At 32.6% G+C, this 22521-nt stretch overlaps 1 protein-coding gene across 5 annotated transcripts in view; it reads right to left on the bottom strand.

The window, feature by feature from the left end:
• Window positions 1-22521, bottom strand: part of LOC105324671 (uncharacterized) — a 68692-nt gene that overhangs the window by 32327 nt on the left and 13844 nt on the right. For 2 of the 5 annotated variants that reach the window (XM_066087753.1, XM_066087752.1), the window contains exons 8-13: window positions 18426-18470; window positions 14525-14569; window positions 13465-13509; window positions 9920-9964; window positions 6956-7000; window positions 677-721 (exon numbers count right to left, since the gene is read on the bottom strand). The exons of 2 other annotated variants lie outside the window; for them this stretch is intronic. In XM_066087753.1, the coding sequence (XP_065943825.1) occupies window positions 677-721; window positions 6956-7000; window positions 9920-9964; window positions 13465-13509; window positions 14525-14569; window positions 18426-18470 (270 nt within the window). The remainder of the gene's footprint in view (window positions 1-676; window positions 722-6955; window positions 7001-9919; window positions 9965-13464; window positions 13510-14524; window positions 14570-18425; window positions 18471-22521) is intronic. One more of the 5 variants, XM_066087754.1, reaches the window with a different exon arrangement.

Raw genomic sequence — 22521 nt, 5'->3', positions numbered from 1 at the left:
CAAATATCACATTTTGCACCTCGCACGAGCTTTATTCAACAAACGCTACATAGCATATATGCAGTTGAAACCATGACGCCATGGCGTAGTCGAAGCAAGAAAGATGACGTCACAATGCATTTGAACGTCGGTTAAATACACGAGGCTATATTTGGGCATTGACCGAATATAGCCCTGGTTTATTGAATTACCTTTATTCGGTCAATACAAGGGGTAGTTGCAGGATAAATGTGGTTATAAATTTTTTTCAAGACAAAAAAGTGAAATATATATAAATTAATCTTTTTACGAAAATATTGATTTTTTATTTGTAAACAATATTATTTTCAGAGGTCAAGTTAAAGTTGGTATCTATTAGCGTTTCTTGAATATGGTTTTGCCTACAACATCTAAAAACTTCAAGAGTTTTATCATTTAATTTCTAAAAAAAAATTAAAGAATATTCCAAAATATTTCAATTCTCCCAAATTAAATAATATTACACCCTTAAAAATGTGTTGATGAATTTAACTTAATTTATTTAAAAGTCTTCGTCATAATGGCTTCTTAAGTAGAAGACAGAGCGATTATTTTATGTTCAATATCAGAGACACGAGCAAAAGAACCAACTGCCTAATACCATTAACAATAATAGTTTTTAATTTGTAAGAGACGACACTTGCTAAATTAAATGTACCTCTTGTGACGTCGCCATCTGTCGGGCCTTCAGAGGAAGTTTCACCTTAAAAAACAAAAACAAAAATTAACTTATGTCTGCATTCTTTATCAATTTTGTGTAATACATGTCTTTAAATGAATTTCTTCAAAAAAAAAAAGTGTGATGTATACATTAGTCTTTTTACGTTAAAATATTTAATTCGTAAACGATATTATTTTCATAGATAAAAATTATATATCTAATAATTACATGAATACCAAATAAGTAACAACAACATTCGAGTTATAATAAAAATATGTATTATAAAATGTTTTCAAGATTTTTTAACATAGAATTTTCAGTCACAAATTAGATAATATCACACCATTAAATTATGTTAAAAAATACTAAATATATGGATTCGAAATTCTTAGTCCTGGTTGCTTCTTACGTAACGGACAAGAATATTTACTGTCGGTTCAAAATCAAAAACATGAAAATGAAAATCAAGTGCCTAATTCCATTAAGGTATCCGATCCATAAAAGCCCGAGATTCAATGAATCTGGGTGCATAATAGATGTGTATAGGGTTAATACTCAATATATTTTTACATTATTGATGAAATTTTCCTTTTGAAGAGTTGTCCAACTTTGCTTTGATTCTATAAAAAATAATTTTTAAAAAATCTGTGCGGTATAAAATTCATTTTTAATAGTTTTTGTATTCCTAAGAACAAAAAAAAACTTTCCACTAAGGCATTTATTAATATTCCTATAATTTTTTTATTTTTATTTTAAAAAATGTGCTTGTCCCTATAGACCATAATGCAATCTTCATTTATTAATTACTGCTTAGTTAATAATGTTTTTAAAAATATATTTGACCATTTTTTTTTTGTAATTTAAAATAAGACTCAGCCATACTACAGTCATGAACATGAATAGTATAGAACATAACACAAACTTATATATATATATATATATATATATATATATATATATATATATATATATATATATATATATATATATATATATATATATATATATATATATATATATATATATACTAGTACATAGGAAGTATTACAAAACATAGATGATAGATCTATATCTGGGTTCTTAAATTGAATCATATATCATGTACAAATATTTATATTGTTTCTTTGTTCAAGGCATTTCAGATGGTATGCAGGTCATGATCCCAAGTGCTATTCCTGAAATTATCAAATATCATTAAAACCGTAGAGATTCCCACCTTAATCCATAGATATTATTCCTTCTTTGGTCATGGTGCATCAGATCATTATGGTATGTAAGTTATGACCCTAAGGGGTCATATTGACCCCCTTAGAATCAGAAATTGTCAATTATCTTTAAATTGTTGATGTTTGATGATCCTATCTCTATTTAATCTTTATTATTAAGTCTCCCAAATGAAATTTTGAGACTCATTGTTTTTATACGGTTCTTATTACATGTATTATTATTCTAAGACTTCTTTTTCTTCTTTCCCGCTCTGAACTTGTTTCTCAGAGATGGCTGAACAGAATTGTACAAAACTCTAAGATTCAATAGGCCTGCATATCTAGTTATGCACTCTAGTTTGATTTTTCTCATTTGGTGTTAGACAACCACTTTTCTGGGAGGGGGGTGGGTCAAAAGGGTGTTGGGTCTAACATTGAACCATATGGGAAGAATCGTAGACTCTATTGTAAATGGTAACTTGAAAACGGACAAAGATAATCATATAGGGTTTTCATAATCATATATTGACTGTTACTGGCAATATATAAGGTTTATTAGATCTGACCCCTGCGGTCATCCCCAATCCCAGAAATTGGAAATTACTATATATCTCAGAAACTGTTATAATCATGACTCCTAAACCATATATATTCTTGTTCCTTATATCAAGGGGCATCAAATGTTATATAGATTATGGGCCTTGTGGGTGGTCCTGACCCCCCCCCCCTCCCCGAACAGCAAGTCCCTTAATATCTTCAAAACAGTTGAGATCCCCACCCTTAAACGATATATATTCTTGTTCCTTGTGTCAAGGGGCATTAGACGGTATGTAGGTCATGGGCCTTGGGGGTGGTCGTGACCCCCCTCGAACAGGAAGTGCACGAATATCTCGAAAACGGTTGAGATCCCCACCCCTTAACCATATATATTCTTGATCCGTATATGGCATCAAACGGTATGAAGGTATTGGGCCTTGGGTTAAATTAAATTTTTCAAAACCGTAATACACATCTCTAGAACAGTCCCTAACATATCTTGGGATATGATGTGTCTATCCATTAAATCATAAGAGGAGTTCTAGGATCTGTGCGGGGTTTTTATGATAAACGTCAATTTTCTGCTACTATTTGACTCCCTTGATGAAATTTAAATTTATAAACCTTATTGCACATCTACAGGACAGCCCCAATTATATCCCAAGAGATGACGTAGCTACTCCAAAAGCTGTAAGAGAAATTCTTGGAACCATTTTTTCTTTGCAAAAAAAACGTCATTTTTTATTGCCCACTGATCCCCTAAAAACATTAACAATAATAGTTTTTAATTTGTAAGATACGGCGGCGTGGAAGGGCCAGATGAGAAAAAAAATTAATCTTATTCGTTCGGACGAATAAGCTGTGTGTTCGGACGAATAAGTTATTTGTTCGGACGAATTAGGATTCGTTCGGACAAATAAATTATTTGTTCGGACGAATTAAGATTTGTTCGGACGAATTAGCTATTTGTTTGGACAAATAAGTTATTTGTTCGGACAAATAAGTTATTTGTACGGACGTACTAGGATTTGTACGGACGAACTAGGATTTGTTCTGACGAATAAGTTATTTGTTCGGACGAATTATGATTTGTTCGGACAAATAAGATATTTGTTCGGACGAATTAGGATTTGTTCGGACAAATAAGTTATTTGTTCGGACGAATTAGGAATTGTTCGGATGAATTAGCTATTTGTTCGGACAAATAACTTATTTGTTCGGAAGAATTAGGATTTGTTCGGACGAATTAGGATTTGTTCGGACGAATAAGTTATTAATAGTGGTACATGTATGAGAGAGAGAGAGAGAGAGAGAGAGAGAGAGAGAGAGAGAGAGATATGTCATAATTATATGGATACATAAATGTGAAAAGTCTAATCAGTTTACATGATCATGCGCGGATCCAGAAAAATTTACCGGGGTGGTGTAGTTGGGGGGGGGGGGGGTATGATAGATAGTTTTGTTTGCGGGGTGGGGGTGCAAGGCCCCCCGACCACCCCGTCTCTAGATCTGCGTATAGATGTATGCCAACTCTAGGCAGCGCAGGTTTTTTCTTAACCAACTATAAATTTTATTTCGCGCAATGCCAGAAGAAATGATTCCAATAGTCATAATTATATGATTCCGCAGGTGGATTTCGATTGTCGATGTTTATATTGAAAATGTAGTCATTCTCCTGTTTACTTGGGACACTGGACATACGAAATTATCTTTCGCCTTAACTTAACTATAAACATTATCAATAATCATAACTGATTGAATAATCATAACTGATTGAGTCAAGTTATGGGAAAAATTAAAATAATTGGACGATTTAAGGTGAAATAAAAGCTTACAAAACAATTGACAATTTTATACAATATTTTCAGAAGGTTGTATCTCATTTTTCTTAACTATTATTGAAAAATATTGTTTATGAATCATACTATCGTAAACATCTGACGCCTATTTTCATCGGTCGAATGCGGCATCCAGGTTATTTATAGATAAAAACTGCATATGATGACGACTAACTTTGATTTTGTATCGACGATTTTTGATGCTATGTCTGATTTTAAAAATGAAATAGATTCAAATTGACTAATGAGACAACCATTAAGGTTAACATTAGTTTTAGACTATCGAAAACCCATGGCACCATGATAATATAACTCCAATCCTTTAGATAGATAGAGTTTGAAAAATGAGCTTGATAGCACAATATGTCAGATATTGCATACATGTCAGATAGTATACATGTAACACCTATGTCTATATTATTAGCAATTTATCATTTGAAGGAAGAGGGGTGGCTTGACCCCCCCCCCCTTTCATCTACATCATTACCAGAGCAGATACATGTAGTCTAAATATACATGTAGTCTTTATATTATAAAGTATAAGTAAAAACTAGTTTGTTTTATAAGTCACTTAAGTAATTGTGCGATTATTACAATCCCACGAAGCATATCAGTTAACTTTGATCGTATACATGTACATGTATATGTTGAAGTTAAGGCGAAAGATAATTTCGTATGTCCAGTGTCCCAAGTAAACAGGAGAATGACTACATTTTCAATATAAACATCGACAATCGAAATCCACCTGCGGAATCATATAATTATGACTATTGGAATCATTTCTTCTGGCATTGCGCGAAATAAAACTTATAGTTAGTTAAGAAAAAACCTGCGCTGCCTAGAGTTGGCATACATCTATACGTGGATCTAGAGCCGGGGTTGTCGGGGGGCCTTGCACAACCACCCCGCAAACAAAACTATCTATCATACCCCCCCCCCCCAACTACACCACCCCGGTAAATTTTTCTGGATCCGCGCATGATCATGTAAACTGATTAGACTTTTCACATTTATGTATCCATGATTATGACATCTCTCTCTCTCTCTCTCTCTCTCATACATGTACCACTATTAATAACTTATTCGTCCGAACAAATCCTAATTCGTCCGAACAAATAAGTTATTTGTCCGAACAAATATCTAATTCGTCCGAACAAATCATAATTCGTCCGAACAAATCCTAATTCGTCCGAACAAATAACTTATTTGTCCGAACAAATCATAATTCGTCCGAACAAATATCTAATTCGTCCGGACGAATCGTAATTCGTCCGAACAAATAACTTATTTGTCCGAACACGAACAAATCCTAATTCGTCCGAACAAATAACTTATTTGTCCGAACAAATCCTAATTCGTCCGAACAAATCCTAATTCGTCCGATCAAATAACTTATTCGTCCGAACAAATTACTTATTCGTCCGAACAAATCCTAATTCGTCCGAACAAATAACTTATTCGTCCGAACAAATCCTAATTCGTCCGAACAAATCCTAATTCGTCCGAACAAATAACTTATTCGTCCGAACAAATCCTAATTCGTCCGAACAAATAACATATTTGTCCGAACAGCTAAGAATTTTTTATTTTTTCATCTCGCCCTTCCACGCCGCCGTAGTAAGAGACGGCACTTGTTAAATTAAATGTACCTGTTGTGACGTTGCCATCTGTCGGGCCTTCAGAGGAAGTTTCACCTTAAAAAACAAAAACAAAAAATAACTTATGTCTGCATTCTTTATCAATTTTGTGTAATACATGTCTTTAAATGAATTTCTTCAAAAAAAAAAGTGTGATGTATACATTAGTCTTTTTTACGTTAAAATATTTAAACTCGTAAACCATATTATTTTCATAGATAAAAATAATATATCTAATAGTTACATGAATACCAAATAAGTAACAACAACATTCGAGTTATAATAAAAATATGTATTATAAAATGTTTTCAAGATTTTTTAAATAAAATTTTCAGTCACAAATTAAATAATATCACTCCATTAAATTATGTTTAAGAATACTAAATATATGGATTCAAAATTCTTAGTCCTGGTTGCTTCGTACGTAAAGGACAAGAATATTTATTGTCGGTTCAAAATCAAAGACATGAAGATGAGAATCAAGTCCCTAATTCCATTAAGGTATCCGATCCATAATAGCCCGAGATTCAATGAATCTGTGTGCATACTAGATGTATATGGGGTTAATACTCAATATATTTGGACATTATTGTCATGTTTAAGTATCAAGATGTAAGAGTGGAATCTGTCCTCATTAATGAAATTTTCCTTTTGAAGATTTGTCCAACTTTGCTTTAATTCTATAAAAAATACTTTTTAAAAAATCTATGCGGTATAAAATTCATTTTTAATAGTTTTTGTATTCCTAAGAACAAAAAAAAACTTTCCACTAAGGCATTTATGAATATTCCTATAATTTTTTTATTTTTATTTTAAAAAATGTGCTTGTCCCTATAGACCATAATGCAATCTTCATTTATTAATTACTGCTTAGTTAATAATGTTTTTAAAAATTTCTCTCGGTAAATCTTTTCTTCCCCAAAATGCTTTAAATTAATATCAAAATATAAAATACATGATGGATTTTCAAGAAAAATTAGGTCTTAATATGGATCGGCTGCCTTAAGAGATTTTTTTTTCTTTGGCTTCTCAAGGTAAACACTAATCTATCAAATTTACCTGTTGTGACTTCGTCATCTGTTGGGTTTGAGGTGGACGTTTCACCTTGAATTTAAATGAATAAAAGATTAATAATATCTTCACTTTTTATAAAGTAGGGGTAATACGTGCGTTTATCAAAATTCTTCCAGACAAAAAAGAGAAATGCAAACATTAATCTTTCAACGAAAATTTATTCAAATTATTAAACCATATTATTTTCAGACGTCATGTTATCCTGGAAATTTTCCAGGGGGAAGGGGGGGGGACAGTTTATATATGAGTTTGTTTGGGAATGGGGGTTCCAGGTCATATATTTGAACATTCTTTTTTATGTAATTTAAAATAAGACTCAGCCATACTACAGTCATGAACATGAATAGTATAGAACATAACACAAACTTATATATATATATATATATATATATATATATATATATATATATATATATATATATATATATATATATATATATATATATACTTGTACATAGGAAGTATTACAAAACATAAATGATAGATCTATATCTGGGTTCTTAAATTGAATCATATATCATGTACAAATATTTATATTGTTTCTTTGTTCAAGGCATTTCAGATGGTATGCTGGTCATGATCCCAAGTGCTATTCCTGAAATTATCAAATATCATTAAAACCGTAGAGATTCCCACCTTAATCCATAGATATTATTCCTTCTTTGGTCATGGTGCATCAGATCATTATGGTATGTAAGTTATGACCCTAAGGGGTCATATTGACCCCCTTAGAATCAGAAATTGTCAATTATCTTTAAATTGTTGATGTTTGATGATCCTATCTCTATTTAATCTTTATTATTAAGTCTCCCAAATGAAATTTTGAGACTCATTGTTTTTATACGGTTCTTATTACATGTATTATTATTCTAAGACTTCTTTTTCTTCTTTCCCGCTCTGAACTTGTTTCTCAGAGATGGCTGAACAGAATTGTACAAAACTCTAAGATTCAATAGGCCTGCATATCTAGTTATGCACTCTAGTTTGATTTTTCTCATTTGGTGTTAGACAACCACTTTTCTGGGAGGGGGGTGGGTCAAAAGGGTGTTGGGTCTAACATTGAACCATATGGGAAGAATCGTAGACTCTATTGTAAATGGTAACTTGAAAACGGACAAAGATAATCATATAGGGTTTTCATAATCATATATTGACTGTTACTGGCAATATATAAGGTTTATTAGATCTGACCCCTGCGGTCATCCCCAATCCCAGAAATTGGAAATTACTATATATCTCAGAAACTGTTATAATCATGACTCCTAAACCATATATATTCTTGTTCCTTATATCAAGGGGCATCAAATGTTATATAGATTATGGGCCTTGTGGGTGGTCCTGACCCCCCCCCCTCCCCGAACAGCAAGTCCCTTAATATCTTCAAAACAGTTGAGATCCCCACTCTTAAACCATATATATTCTTGTTCCTTGTGTCAAGGGGCATTAGACGGTATGTAGGTCATGGGCCTTGGGGGTGGTCGTGACCCCCCTCGAACAGGAAGTGCACGAATATCTCGAAAACGGTTGAGATCCCCACCCCTTAACCATATATATTCTTGATCCGTATATGGCATCAAACGGTATGAAGGTATTGGGCCTTGGGTTAAATTAAATTTTTCAAAACCGTAATGAACATCTCTAGAACAGTCCCTAACATAGCTTGGGATATGATGTGTCTATCCATTAAATCATAAGAGGAGTTCTAGGATCTGTGGGTTTTTTTTATGATAAACGTCAATTTTCTGCTACTATTTGACTCCCTTGATGAAATTTAAATTTATAAACCTTATTGCACATCTACAGGACAGCCCCAATTTTATCCCAAGAGATGACATAGCTACTGCAAAAGCTGTAAGAGAAATTCTTGGAACCATTCTTTCTTTGCAAAAAAAACGTCATTTTTTATTGCCCACTGATCCCCTTAATAAAAAAAATTCTGGAACCTGATCACACTTCAATATGACACCCCCAATCATATTCTAGAAGATCATTTGGCTTCTGCCAAAAAACGACGTTTTTGAGACCAGTTCTTTTGTAAAAAAAACAACAACAAAAAAAACAAACGTCATTTTCAGCCATTAAATGACCCCAGGACAAAATTGAAAATTCCGAAACCTTACTGCGCATCTATTGGATACCCTAAAACATATTCCAAGAGATGATTTGTCTACTGTTGAAAATGTAGGAGGAGTTCGAGGAAGAAGGTTTTTTGTGAAAAAACGTCATTTTTTACCAATTATTTGAACCAAAGGACTACAAGAGAATTTTTTTAAAACCTTTTTACAAAACAACATGACACCCCTAATCAAACTCCAAGTGTTCAGTTTGCTGGTTTATAAGATGTAAGAGCAGTTTGAGAAAGTAAAACCTGACAGATGGATGGACGGACGGACGGACGGAACAGGGTAACAACAATATACCCGAACTTTCTTTAGAAAGTGCGGGTATAATAATATCCCGCGATTAAATTGTGTTAAAGAATACAAAATTCCTAGTCCTGGTTGCTCAGTACGTAACGAAACGATTTGATTGTAGATTCACAATCAGATACATGAATAAGAGAACCAAGTGCCTAATCCATTAACAGCATATCATTTTCGTTTGTTAGGGAAACACTAATTGTATTAAGATTAAGGTGGTAAAGAACATATGTCAATATTAGTGGATTAAAGTACATTATATCTGAAATACTTTCACTGGTTTAGAATTTTTAAATTTCATAATATTTATCCAAAAGATACGTTTTAAAAAACTTTGGAAAGGTAAAAATTTTAAAATCTTAGCAAGATTCGAAATAGTGACATACAGATGAGTGAAACCTCAAACCCACTGCACCACGCTTTGAGATGACAGCATTTGGAAAGATACTATTTATGAAATAACGCTTGCTTTTATTTCGATACATAGTACGTCAGAATATGAAGGTGTCCCATTACACCTTAAATGAACCTGTTGTGACGTCGCCATCTGTTGGGCCTTCTGTGAAAATTTCATCTTTAATTTTAAAAAAAAGGATTAATCATATTTTCGTTTTTTCATAAATTTTTTGGTAATACAAATAATAATACATGACTTTATTTGAGCAAGGGTAAGAAAACGTTTTCGACCCGTGCCCAAATAAAGCTTATATTTCAAGAGAGTTATTATTTATTTCGTTTATCCTCAAATATCACATTTTGCACCTCGCACGAACTTTATTCAACAAACGCTACATAGCATATATGCAGTTGAAACCATGACGCCATGGCGTAGTCGAAGCAAGAAAGATGACGTCACAATGCATTTGAACGTCGGTTAAATACACGAGGCTATATTTGGGCATTGACCGAATATAGCCCTGGTTTATTGAATTACCTTTATTCGGTCAATACAAGGGGTAGTTGCAGGATAAATGTGGTTATAAATTTTTTTCAAGACAAAAAAGTGAAATATATATAAATTAATCTTTTTACGAAAATATTGATTTTTTATTTGTAAACAATATTATTTTCAGAGGTCAAGTTAAAGTTGGTATCTATTAGTGTTACATGAATATGGTTTTGCCTACAACATCTAAAAGTTTCAAGAGTTTTATCATTTAATTTCTAAAAAAAAAATTAAAGAATATTCCAAAATATTTCAATTCTCCCAAATTAAATAATATTACACCCTTAAAAATGTGTTGATGAATTTAACTTTATTTATTTAAAAGTCTTCGTCATAATGGCTTCTTAAGTAGAAGACAGAGCGATTATTTTAAGTTCAATATCAGAGACACGAGCAAAAGAACCAACTGCCTAATACCATTAACAATAATAGTTTTTAATTTGTAAGATACGGCGGCGTGGAAGGGCCAGATGAGAAAAAAAATTAATCTTATTCGTTCGGACGAATAAGCTGTGTGTTCGGACGAATAAGTTATTTGTTCGGACGAATTAGGATTCGTTCGGACAAATAAATTATTTGTTCGGACGAATTAAGATTTGTTCGGACGAATTAGCTATTTGTTTGGACAAATAAGTTATTTGTTCGGACAAATAAGTTATTTGTACGGACGTACTAGGATTTGTACGGACGAACTAGGATTTGTTCTGACGAATAAGTTATTTGTTCGGACGAATTATGATTTGTTCGGACAAATAAGATATTTGTTCGGACGAATTAGGATTTGTTCGGACAAATAAGTTATTTGTTCAGACGAATTAGGAATTGTTCGGACGAATTAGCTATTTGTTCGGACAAATAACTTATTTGTTCGGAAGAATTAGGATTTGTTCGGACGAATTAGGATTTGTTCGGACGAATAAGTTATTAATAGTGGTACATGTATGAGAGAGAGAGAGAGAGAGAGAGAGAGAGAGAGATATGTCATAATCATATGGATACATAAATGTGAAAAGTCTAATCAGTTTACATGATCATGCGCGGATCCAGAAAAATTTACCGGGGTGGTGTAGTTGGGGGGGGGGGGTATGATAGATAGTTTTGTTTGCGGGGTGGGGGTGCAAGGCCCCCCGACCACCCCGTCTCTAGATCTGCGTATAGATGTATGCCAACTCTAGGCAGCGCATGTTTTTTCTTAACTAACTATAAATTTTATTTCGCGCAATGCCAGAAGAAATGATTCCAATAGTCATAATTATATGATTCCGCAGGTGGATTTCGATTGTCGATGTTTATATTGAAAATGTAGTCATTCTCCTGTTTACTTGGGACACTGGACATACGAAATTATCTTTCGCCTTAACTTAACTATAAACATTATCAATAATCATAACTGATTGAATAATCATAACTGATTGAATCAAGTTATGGGAAAAATTAAAATAATTGGACGATTTAAGGTGAAATAAAAGCTTACAAAACAATTGACAATTTTATACAATATTTTCAGAAGGTTGTATCTCATTTTTCTTAACTATTATTGAAAAATATTGTTTATGAATCATACTATCGTAAACATCTGACGCCTATTTTCATCGGTCGAATGCGGCATCCAGGTTATTTATAGATAAAAACTGCATATGATGACGACTAACTTTGATTTTGTATCGACGATTTTTGATGCTATGTCTGATTTTAAAAATGAAATAGATTCAAAGTTGACTAATGAGACAACCATTAAGGTTAACATTAGTTTTAGACTATCGAAAACCCATGGCACCATGATAATATAACTCCAATCCTTTAGATAGATAGAGTTTGAAAAATGAGCTTGATAGCACAATATGTCAGATATTGCATACATGTCAGATAGTATACATGTAACACCTATGTCTATATTATTAGCAATTTATCATTTGAAGGAAGAGGGGTGGCTTGACCCCCCCCCCCTTTCATCTACATCATTACCAGAGCAGATACATGTAGTCTAAATATACATGTAGTCTTTATATTATAAAGTATAAGTAAAAACTAGTTTGTTTTATAAGTCACTTAAGTAATTGTGCGATTATTACAATCCCACGAAGCATATCAGTTAACTTTGATCGTATACATGTATATGTTGAAGTTAAGGCGAAAGATAATTTCGTATGTCCAGTGTCCCAAGTAAACAGGAGAATGACTACATTTTCAATATAAACATCGACAATCGAAATCCACCTGCGGAATCATATAATTATGACTATTGGAATCATTTCTTCTGGCATTGCGCGAAATAAAACTTATAGTTAGTTAAGAAAAAACCTGCGCTGCCTAGAGTTGGCATACATCTATACGCGGATCTATAGCCGGGGTTGTCGGGGGGCCTTGCACACCCACCCCGCAAACAAAACTATCTATCATACCCCCCCCCCCCAACTACACCACCCCGGTAAATTTTTCTGGATCCGCGCATGATCATGTAAACTGATTAGACTTTTCACATTTATGTATCCATGATTATGACATCTCTCTCTCTCTCTCTCTCATACATGTACCACTATTAATAACTTATTCGTCCGAACAAATCCTAATTCGTCCGAACAAATAAGTTATTTGTCCGAACAAATATCTAATTCGTCCGAACAAATCATAATTCGTCCGAACAAATCCTAATTCGTCCGAACAAATAACTTATTTGTCCGAACAAATCATAATTCGTCCGAACAAATATCTAATTCGTCCGAACAAATCGTAATTCGTCCGAACAAATAACTTATTTGTCCGAACAAATTGTAATTGGTCCGAACAAATCCTAATTCGTCCGAACAAATAACTTATTTGTCCGAACAAATCCTAATTCGTCCGAACAAATCCTAATTCGTCCGATCAAATAACTTATTCGTCCGAACAAATTACTTATTCGTCCGAACAAATCCTAATTCGTCCGAACAAATAACTTATTCGTCCGAACAAATTCTAATTCGTCCGAACAAATCCTAATTCGTCCGAACAAATAACTTATTCGTCCGAACAAATCCTAATTCGTCCGAACAAATAACATATTTGTCCGAACAGCTAAGAATTTTTTATTTTTTCATCTGGCCCTTCCACGCCGCCGTAGTAGACGGCACTTGTTAAATTAAATGTACCTGTTGTGACGTCGCCATCTGTCGGGCCTTCAGAGGAAGTTTCACCTTAAAAAACAAAAACAAAAAATAATTTATGTCTGCATTCTTTATCAATTTTGTGTAATACATGTCTTTAAATGAATTTCTTCAAAAAAAAAGTGTAATATATACATAAAACTTTTTACGTTAAAATATTTAAACTCGTAAACCATATTATTTTCATAGATAAAAATTATATATTTGATAATTACATGAATACCAAATTAGTAACAACAAGTAAGGAAATCAACATTCGAGTTATAATAAAAATATGTATTATAAAATGTTTTCAAGATTTTTTAACATAGAATTTTCAGTCACAAATTAGATAATATCACACCATTAAATTATGTTAAAAAATACTAAATATATGGATTCGAAATTCTTAGTCCTGGTTGCTTCTTACGTAACGGACAAGAATATTTATTGTCGGTTCAAAATCAAAGACATGAAGATGAGAATCAAGTGCCTAATTCAATTAAGGTATCCGATCCATTATAGCCCGAGATTCAATGAATCTGGGTGCATACTAGATGTGTATGGGGTTAATACTCAATATATTTGGACATTATTGTCATGTTTAAGTATCAATATGTAAGAGTGGAATCTGTCCTCATTAATGAAATTTTCCTTTTGAAGAGTTGTCCAACTTTGCTTTAATTCTATAAAAATTATTTTTTAAAAAATCTATGCGGTATAAAATTCATTTTTAATAGTCTTTGTATTCCTAAGAACAAAAAAGACCTTTCCACTAAGGCATTTATTAATATTCCTATAATTTTTTTATTTTTATTCTAAAAAATGTGCTTGTCCCCAAAGACCATAAGGAAATCTTCATTTATTAATTACTGCTTAGTTAATAATGTTTTTAAAAATTTCTCTCGGTAAATCTTTTTCTACTCCAAAATGCTTTAAATTAATATCAAAATATAAAATACATGATGGATTTTCAAGAAAAATTAGGTCCTAATATGGATCGGCTGCCTTAAGAGATTTTTTTTCTTTGGTTTCTCAAGGTAAACAATTATTTTATCAAATTTACCTGTTGTGACTTCGTCATCTGTTGGGTTTGAGGTGGACGTTTCACCTTGAATTTAAATGAATAAAGGATTAATTATATCTTCACTTTTTAAAAACGTAGGGGTAATACGTGCGTTTATCAAAATCTTCCAGACAAAAAAGAGAAATGCAAACATTAATCTTTCAACGAAAATTTATTCAAATTATTAAACCATATTATTTTCAGACGTCATGTTATCCTGAAAATTTTCCAGGGGGAAGGGGGGGGACAGTTTATATATGAGTTTGTTTGGGAATGGGGGTTCCAGGTCATATATTTGACCATTTTTTTGATGTCATTAAAAATAAGACTAAGCCATGCTACAGTCATGAACATGAATAGTATAGAACATAACACAAACTTATATATATATATATATATATATATATATATATATATATATATATATATATATATATATATATATATATATATATATATATATATATATATATATATATATATATATATATACTTGTACATAGGAAGTATTACAAAACATAGATGATAGATCTATATCTGGGTTCTTAAATTGAATCATATATCATGTACAAATTGTTATATTGTTTCTTTGTTCAAGGCATTTCAGATGGTATGCAGGTCATGATCCCAAGTGCTATTCCTGAAATTATCAAATAATATTAAAACCGTAGAGATTCCCACCTTAATCCATAGATATTATTCCTTCTTTGGTCATGGTGCATCAGATCATTATGGTCTGTAAGTTATGACCCCCTTAGAATCAGAAATTGTCAATTATCTTTAAATTGTTGATGTTTGATGATCCTATCTCTATTTAATCTTTATATTTAAGTCTCCCAAATGAAATTTTGAGACTCATTGTTTTTATACGGTTCTTATTACATGTATTATTATTCTAAGACTTCTTTTTCTTCTTTCCCGCTCTGAACTTGTTTCTCAGAGATGGCTGAACAGAATTGTACAAAACTCTAAGATTCAATAGGCCTGCATATCTAGTTATGCACTCTAGTTTGATTTTTCTCATTTGGTGTTAGACAACCACTTTTCTGGGAGGGGGGTGGGTCAAAAGGGTGTTGGGTCTAACATTGAACCATATGGGAAGAATCGTAGACTCTATTGTAAATGGTAACTTGAAAACGGACAAAGATAATCATATAGGGTTTTCATAATCATATATTGACTGTTACTGGCAATATATAAGGTTTATTAGATCTGACCCCTGCGGTCATCCCCAATCCCAGAAATTGGAAATTACTATATATCTCAGAAACTGTTATAATCATGACTCCTAAACCATATATATTCTTGTTCCTTATATCAAGGGGCATCAAATGTTATATAGATTATGGGCCCTGTGGGTGGTCCTGACCCCCCCCCCCCCCCCCCCGAACAGCAAGTCCCTTAATATCTTCAAAACAGTTGAGATCCCCACTCTTAAACCATATATATTCTTGTTCCTTATGTCAAGGGGCATCACACGGTATGTAGGTCATGGGCCTTGGGGGTGGTCGTGACCCCCCTCAAACAGGAAGTGCACGAATATCTCGAAAACGGTTGAGATCCCCACCCCTTAACCATTGTTATTCTTGGTCCGTATATGGCATCAAACGGTATGAAGGTAATGGGCCTTGGGTTAAATTAAATTTTTCAAAACCGTAATGCACATCTCTAGAACAGTCCCTAACATATCTTCGGATATGATGTGTCTATCCATTAAATCATAAGAGGAGTTCTAGGATCTGTGGGGGGTTTTTTATGATAAACGTCAATTTTCTGCTACTATTTGACTCCCTGGATGAAATTTAAATTTATAAACCTTATTGCACATCTACAGGACAGCCCCAATTATATCCCAAGAGATGACGCAGCTACTCCAAAAGCTGTAAGAGAAATTCTTGGAACCATTCTTTCTTTGCAAAAAAACGTCATTTTTTATCGCCCACTGATCCCCTTCAAAAAAAAAATTCTGGAACCTGATCACACTTCAATATGACACCCCCAAATCATATTCTAGAAGATCATTTGGCTACTGCAAAAAAACGACGTTTTTGAGACCAGTTCTTTTGTAAAAAAAAAAAAAACAAAAAAAAAAAAAAAAAACAACAAACAAACGCCATTTTCAGCCATTAATTGACCCCAGGATAAAATTGAAAATTCCAAAACCTTATTGCGCATCCATAAGATACCTTAAAACATATTCCAAGAGATGATTTGTCTACTGTTGAAAATGTAGGAGGAGTTCGAGGAAGAAGGTTTTTTGTGAAAAAACGTCATTTTTTACCAATTATTTGACCCCAAGGACTACCAGAGAATTTTTTTAAAACCTTTTTACAAAACAACATGACACCCCTAATCAAACTCCAAGAGTTCTGTTTGCTGGTTTATAAGATGTAAGAGCAGTTTCAGAAAGTAAAACCTGACAGATGGATGGACCGACGGACGGACGGAACAGGGTAACAACAATATACCCGAACTTTCTTTAGAAAGTGCGGGTATAATAATATCCCGCCATTAAATTGTGTTAAAAAATACGAAATTCCTAGTCCTGGTTGCTCAGTACGTAACGAAACGATTTGATTGTAGATTCACAATCAGATACATGAATAAGAGAACCAAGTGCCTAAACCATTAACAGCATATCATTTTCGTTTGTTAGGGAAACACTAATTGTATTAAGATTAAGGTGGTAAAGAACATATGTCAATATTGGTGGATTAAAGTACATTATATCTGAAATACTTTCACTGGTTTAGAATTTTTAAATTTCATAATATTTATCCAAAAGATACGTTTTAAAAAAATTTGGAAAGGTAAAAATTTTAAAATCCTTAGCAAGATTCGAAATAGTGACATACAGATGAGTGAAACCTCAAACCCACTGCACCACGCTTTGAGATGACAGCATTTGGAAAGATACTATTTATGAAATAACGCTTGCTTTTATTTCGATACATTGTACGTCAGAATATGGAGGTGTCCCATTACACCTTAAATGTACCTGTTGTGACGTCGCCATATGTTGGGCCTTCTGTGAAAATTTCATCTTTAATTCAAAAAAAGGATTAATCATATTTTCGTTTTTTCATAAATTTTTTGGTAATACGTATAATAATACATGACTTTATTTGAGCAAGGGTAAGAAAACGTTTTCGACCCGTGCCCAAATAAAGCTTATATTTCAAGACAATTATTATTTATTTCGTTTATCCTCAAATATCACATTTTGCACCTCGCACGAGCTTTATTCAACAAACGCTGCATATATGCAGTTGAAACCATGACGCCATGGCGTAGACGAAGCAAGAAAGATGACGTCACAATGCATTTGAACGTCGGTTAAATACACGAGGCTATATTTGGGCATTGACCGAATATAGCCCTGGTTTATTGAATTACCTTTATTCGGTCAAAACAAGGGGTAGTTGCAGGATAAATGTGATTATAAATTTTTTTTTTAAGACAAAAAAGTCAAATATATATATATTAATCTTTTTACGAAAACATTGATTTTTTATTTGTAAACAATATTATTTTCAGAGGTCAAGTTAAAGTTGGTATTTATCAGCGTTACATGAATATGCTTTCGCCTACAACATCTAAAAGTTTCAGAGTTTTATCCTTTAATTTCTAAAAAAAATTTAAAGAATATTCCAAAATATTTCAATTCTCCCAAATTAAATAATATTACACCCTTAAAATGTGTTGATGAATTTAACTTTATTTATTTAAAAGTCTTCGTCCTAATGGCTTCTTAAGTAGACGACAGAGCGATTATTTTAAGTTCAATATCAGAGACACGAGCAAAAGAACCAACTGCCTAATACCATTAACAATAGTAGTTTTTAATTTGTAAGAGACGACACTTGTTAAATTATTATGTATAAATATAAATTAAATGTACCTGTTGTGACGTCGCCATCTGTCGGGCCTTCAGAGGAAGTTTCACCTTAAAAAACAAAAACAAAAAATAACTTATGTCTGCATTCTTTATCAATTTTGTGTAATACATGTGTTTAAATAAATTTCTTCAAGAAAAAAAAGTGTAATGTATACATAAGTCTTTTTACGTCAAAATATTTAAACTCGTAAACCATATTATTTTCATAGATAACAAGTATATATCTAAAAGGGTTATATGAATACCAATTTAGTAACAGCAAGTAAGGAAATCAAGATTATAACATTCGAGTTATAATAAAAATATGTATTGTAAAATGTTTTCAAGATTTTTTTACATAGAATTTTCAGTCACAAATTAAATAATATCACTCCATTAAATTATGTTAAAGAATGCTAAATATATGGATTCAAAATTCTTAGTCCTGGTTGCTTCTTACGTTACGGACAAGAATATTTATTGTCGGTTCAAAATCAAAGACATGAAGATGAGAATCAAGTGCCTAATTTTATTAAGGTATCCGATCCATAATAGCCCGAGATTCAATGTGTATGGGGTTAATACTCAATATATTTGGACATAATTGTCATGTTTAAGTATCAATATGTAAGAGTGGAATCTGTCCTTATTAATGAAATTTTCCAACTTTACTTTAATTCTATCAAAATTAATTAAAAAAAAAAATCTATGCGGTATAAAATTTATTAAGGTCTTCCGTTTCCAACGGAAGACCATTCTATTATTGTGTGGGTTAAGATTATTCTTATTAGGGTCTTCCGTTTCCAACGGAAGACCCTCTTGTTATTCTACGGTTTCTTTTTATTATTAGGGTCTTCCGTTTCCAACGGAAGACCCTCTTGTTTTTCTACTGTTTCTTTCTATTATTATTATTCTTAACATTCTTTTTCTGCCTTCTTTAAAGCTTTATTTCTCGAAAACTATTCGCCCGATTTGCACGAAATTTTCCGGACTTATAGGACATCGGAGGGGATAAATGATTTTAGTTAAATATTTTGTTGACGTCACTTCCGGTTTCAGATATTGACGATTTTATAAATTTTTCGGGGGCATTTTGTCCACGCATCTCCTCCGAAACTAATCAAGGTAGAAGCTTAAAATTTTTAAGGATTGTAGATGAATGTCTGTAGATGTACCCCCATGCTTCCATTTATGAAAATTGCTCAAGGCCTCGAAGCTCGCCTGAACCTGAAAATAAGCACCAAATTTTTTCACGAAATTTTTGCACATTTTCTGTAATACCTTTCGATGTGTACATATTTTGTTAAAACATGTAATGCAAAAGTTGTTTCAAATTACAAGGGCTTTCGTTTGATATCAAGAAAAAGGGGCTGACCCCTCAAAGTAGGGGCCAAGAGGGCTCTAAATTCTTCTTACAATAATGCTTTACTGAACAATAATTTGTTATTAGTTATAGAAGCAAAAATGTTCATTGTACAGCTGTTATCTATACAGTACCATATTTAAGCCATATGTTACGTAATTAGGGGCTTCAAGGGGCCAGAAGTTTAAAACTTTGATGATTAATATCTGAAAAAGGAGAAATATTTTTAAAAGCAATGTAGCACAAAAGTTGCTCAAAATAATGTTCTGTTCAATATGCAACCTTAAATGGTTTTGTTTATGACCCCATTTAGGGGTTAAAGGGTCGGCCCCTAAAACACATTTGTACAGATATCTCAAGAACCGTTAACATTTCGTGAACACTTGTAAAACAAAATATGTTTATATTAGCAAGACCTTTTATTTGATATCAAGAAAAAGGGGATGACCCCTCAAATTAGGGGTCAGGAGGGCTATTAAGTCTTTTTATAATAACTCTTTTCTGACCAATAATTTAATATTAATCATAAACCAGCAAAGCAGCTTTTATTAAGCTGAATCTAACACTAAAAGCCGTTTTAAAATCGGACGATGCATTACAGAGATATCGGGGTTTAAAAATTGATTTTTTCCGGAAATTTTGATTCCGCGTCCTTGGTTTTAAAAATAGCGTAATGTTCAAAGTAAAATTAACTCGTACCAAAAAAAATTGTTAAGTCGTACTTGAACACATTCGGATATTTTTGTTTAGTCGTTCTTGAAATCAGAAAGGTTTTTGGTAAGTCGTACTTAAAATCATTAGAATTTTGTTTAGTCTTACCAGGAATAATTCGATTTTTTTTCATCTTTTTATTTTAGTTACTCTTGTTATTGGTTTAAGAGCTCTGCTTCTTACAGGAACTTCCAGCTTTACTTCCGATATTAACGGAAGACCCACTCGTTGCTTTGCAACGAGCTTTGCTCTAGTTATTCTATATTTTTCCTCTGACATTTTTCGAGAGCTATAACTCTAAAACTATTTGGTCGATTTTCACCAAATTTACAGGACTGATAGAACATACAACGTGCTTGCGAATATAAAATTTTGAGCTGATGACGTCACTTCCGGTTCGAGATTTTGAAGATTTTGTGATTTTTTAAGGACCATTTTGTCCACGTAACTCCTCCGAAACTAAAGGGTATAGAAAAGTGAAACTTTCAGGAATATGTAAATGAATGTCTGTAGATGATCTTCTGTATTTGATATTGTGGAAAATGCGCACGGCGCTGAAGCTCGCCCGAGGTCAAAAATTGGCAACAAAATTTTTGGCAAAATTTTAACACGTTTTGCAAAATATCTTTTAACCTGTAGATAATTTGTTAAAACATGTAAAGCAAAAGTTGTTAAGATTTACACGAGCTTTTGTTTTGTTTTTATAAAAAGGGGCTGGCCCCTTTAATTAGGGGCCAGAAGGGCTCTAAAGTCTTTTAATTTTAACTCTTTACTGAGCAATACTTTGTCATTAATTATAGAAGCAAAAATGTTCATTGTACAGCTGTTTATCTACACAGTACCTTATTTTAAACATTTGTTACGTAATTAGGGGTTTCAAGGGGCCAGAAGACCAAAACTTTGATCATTAATATCTTGAAAAGGAGAAATATTTTGAAAGGCAATGTTGAACAAAAGTTCCTTAAAATAATGTTCTTTAGAACATGGTACCTTAAAATTTATGGTTTGTGGCCCCAGTAAGGAGTTTAAGGGTCGGCCCCTAAAACACTGCTGTTCAGATATCTCCAAATCGGTCAACAATTTCTGAACACTTTAAACAAAATATGTTTATATTTATAAGATCTTTTATTTAATATTAAGAAAAAGGGACTGGCCCCTCAAATGAGGGGCCAAGAGCGCTCTAAAGTCTCTATATAATAACTCTATACTGAAAAATAATTTGTTATTAATTATAGAAGCAAAAATGTTCATTTTACAGCTGTTCATCTATACTGGACCATACTCAAGTTATATGTTACATAATTAGGGGTTTCAAGGGGCCAGAAGTCCAAAACTTTGATCAATATTATCTTGAAAAGGAGAAATATTTTGAAAAACATTGTATCACAAAAGTTGCTGAAAATAATGTTGTTAACAATGTGATACTTAAAAAATTTTCGTTGGTGGCCCCAGTAAGGAGTTGAAGGGTCGGCCCCTAAAACACAGTTGTTCCGATATCTCTATAACGGTTAACAATTCGTGAACACTTGTTGAACAAAATATGTTTATTTTTGCGAGATCTTTAATTTGTTATCAAGAGAAAGGACTGACCCCTCAAATTAGGGGCCAGGAGGGCTACAAAGTCTTTTTATAGTAACCTTTTTTAGAGCGATAATTTGTTATAAATCATAAAAGCAAAAATAAAAGCTTATTAAGTTTAATGTAAAACTGAAATCCGTTTTAAAATCGGCCGATGCATTACAAAGATATAGGTGTTTGAAATTTAATTGACTTTTCTGGAAATTTTGATTTCACATTCTTGGTAAAGAAAATGGTGTTATGTTCATAGTTTAATTAACTCGTACCTAAACTATTTCGATAATTGTTAAATCGTACTTAAACACATTCGGATTTGTATTTGCTAAGTCGTTCTTGAAATTGATAATGTTATTGCTAATTCGTACCTAGAATCATTTTGTGAACCTGTACAAAAAATAATTCGATTTTTTTCTTTTTGTTTTATTTACTTATGTTTATTGGTTTAAGAACTCTGCTTCTAAGAGCAAG

This window comes from Magallana gigas, chromosome 6 (assembly GCF_963853765.1).
Source record: "Magallana gigas chromosome 6, xbMagGiga1.1, whole genome shotgun sequence".
In the NCBI taxonomy this organism is placed as follows: Eukaryota; Metazoa; Mollusca; class Bivalvia; order Ostreida; family Ostreidae; genus Magallana; species Magallana gigas.
This window is presented reverse-complemented; position numbering and strand designations above follow the sequence as displayed.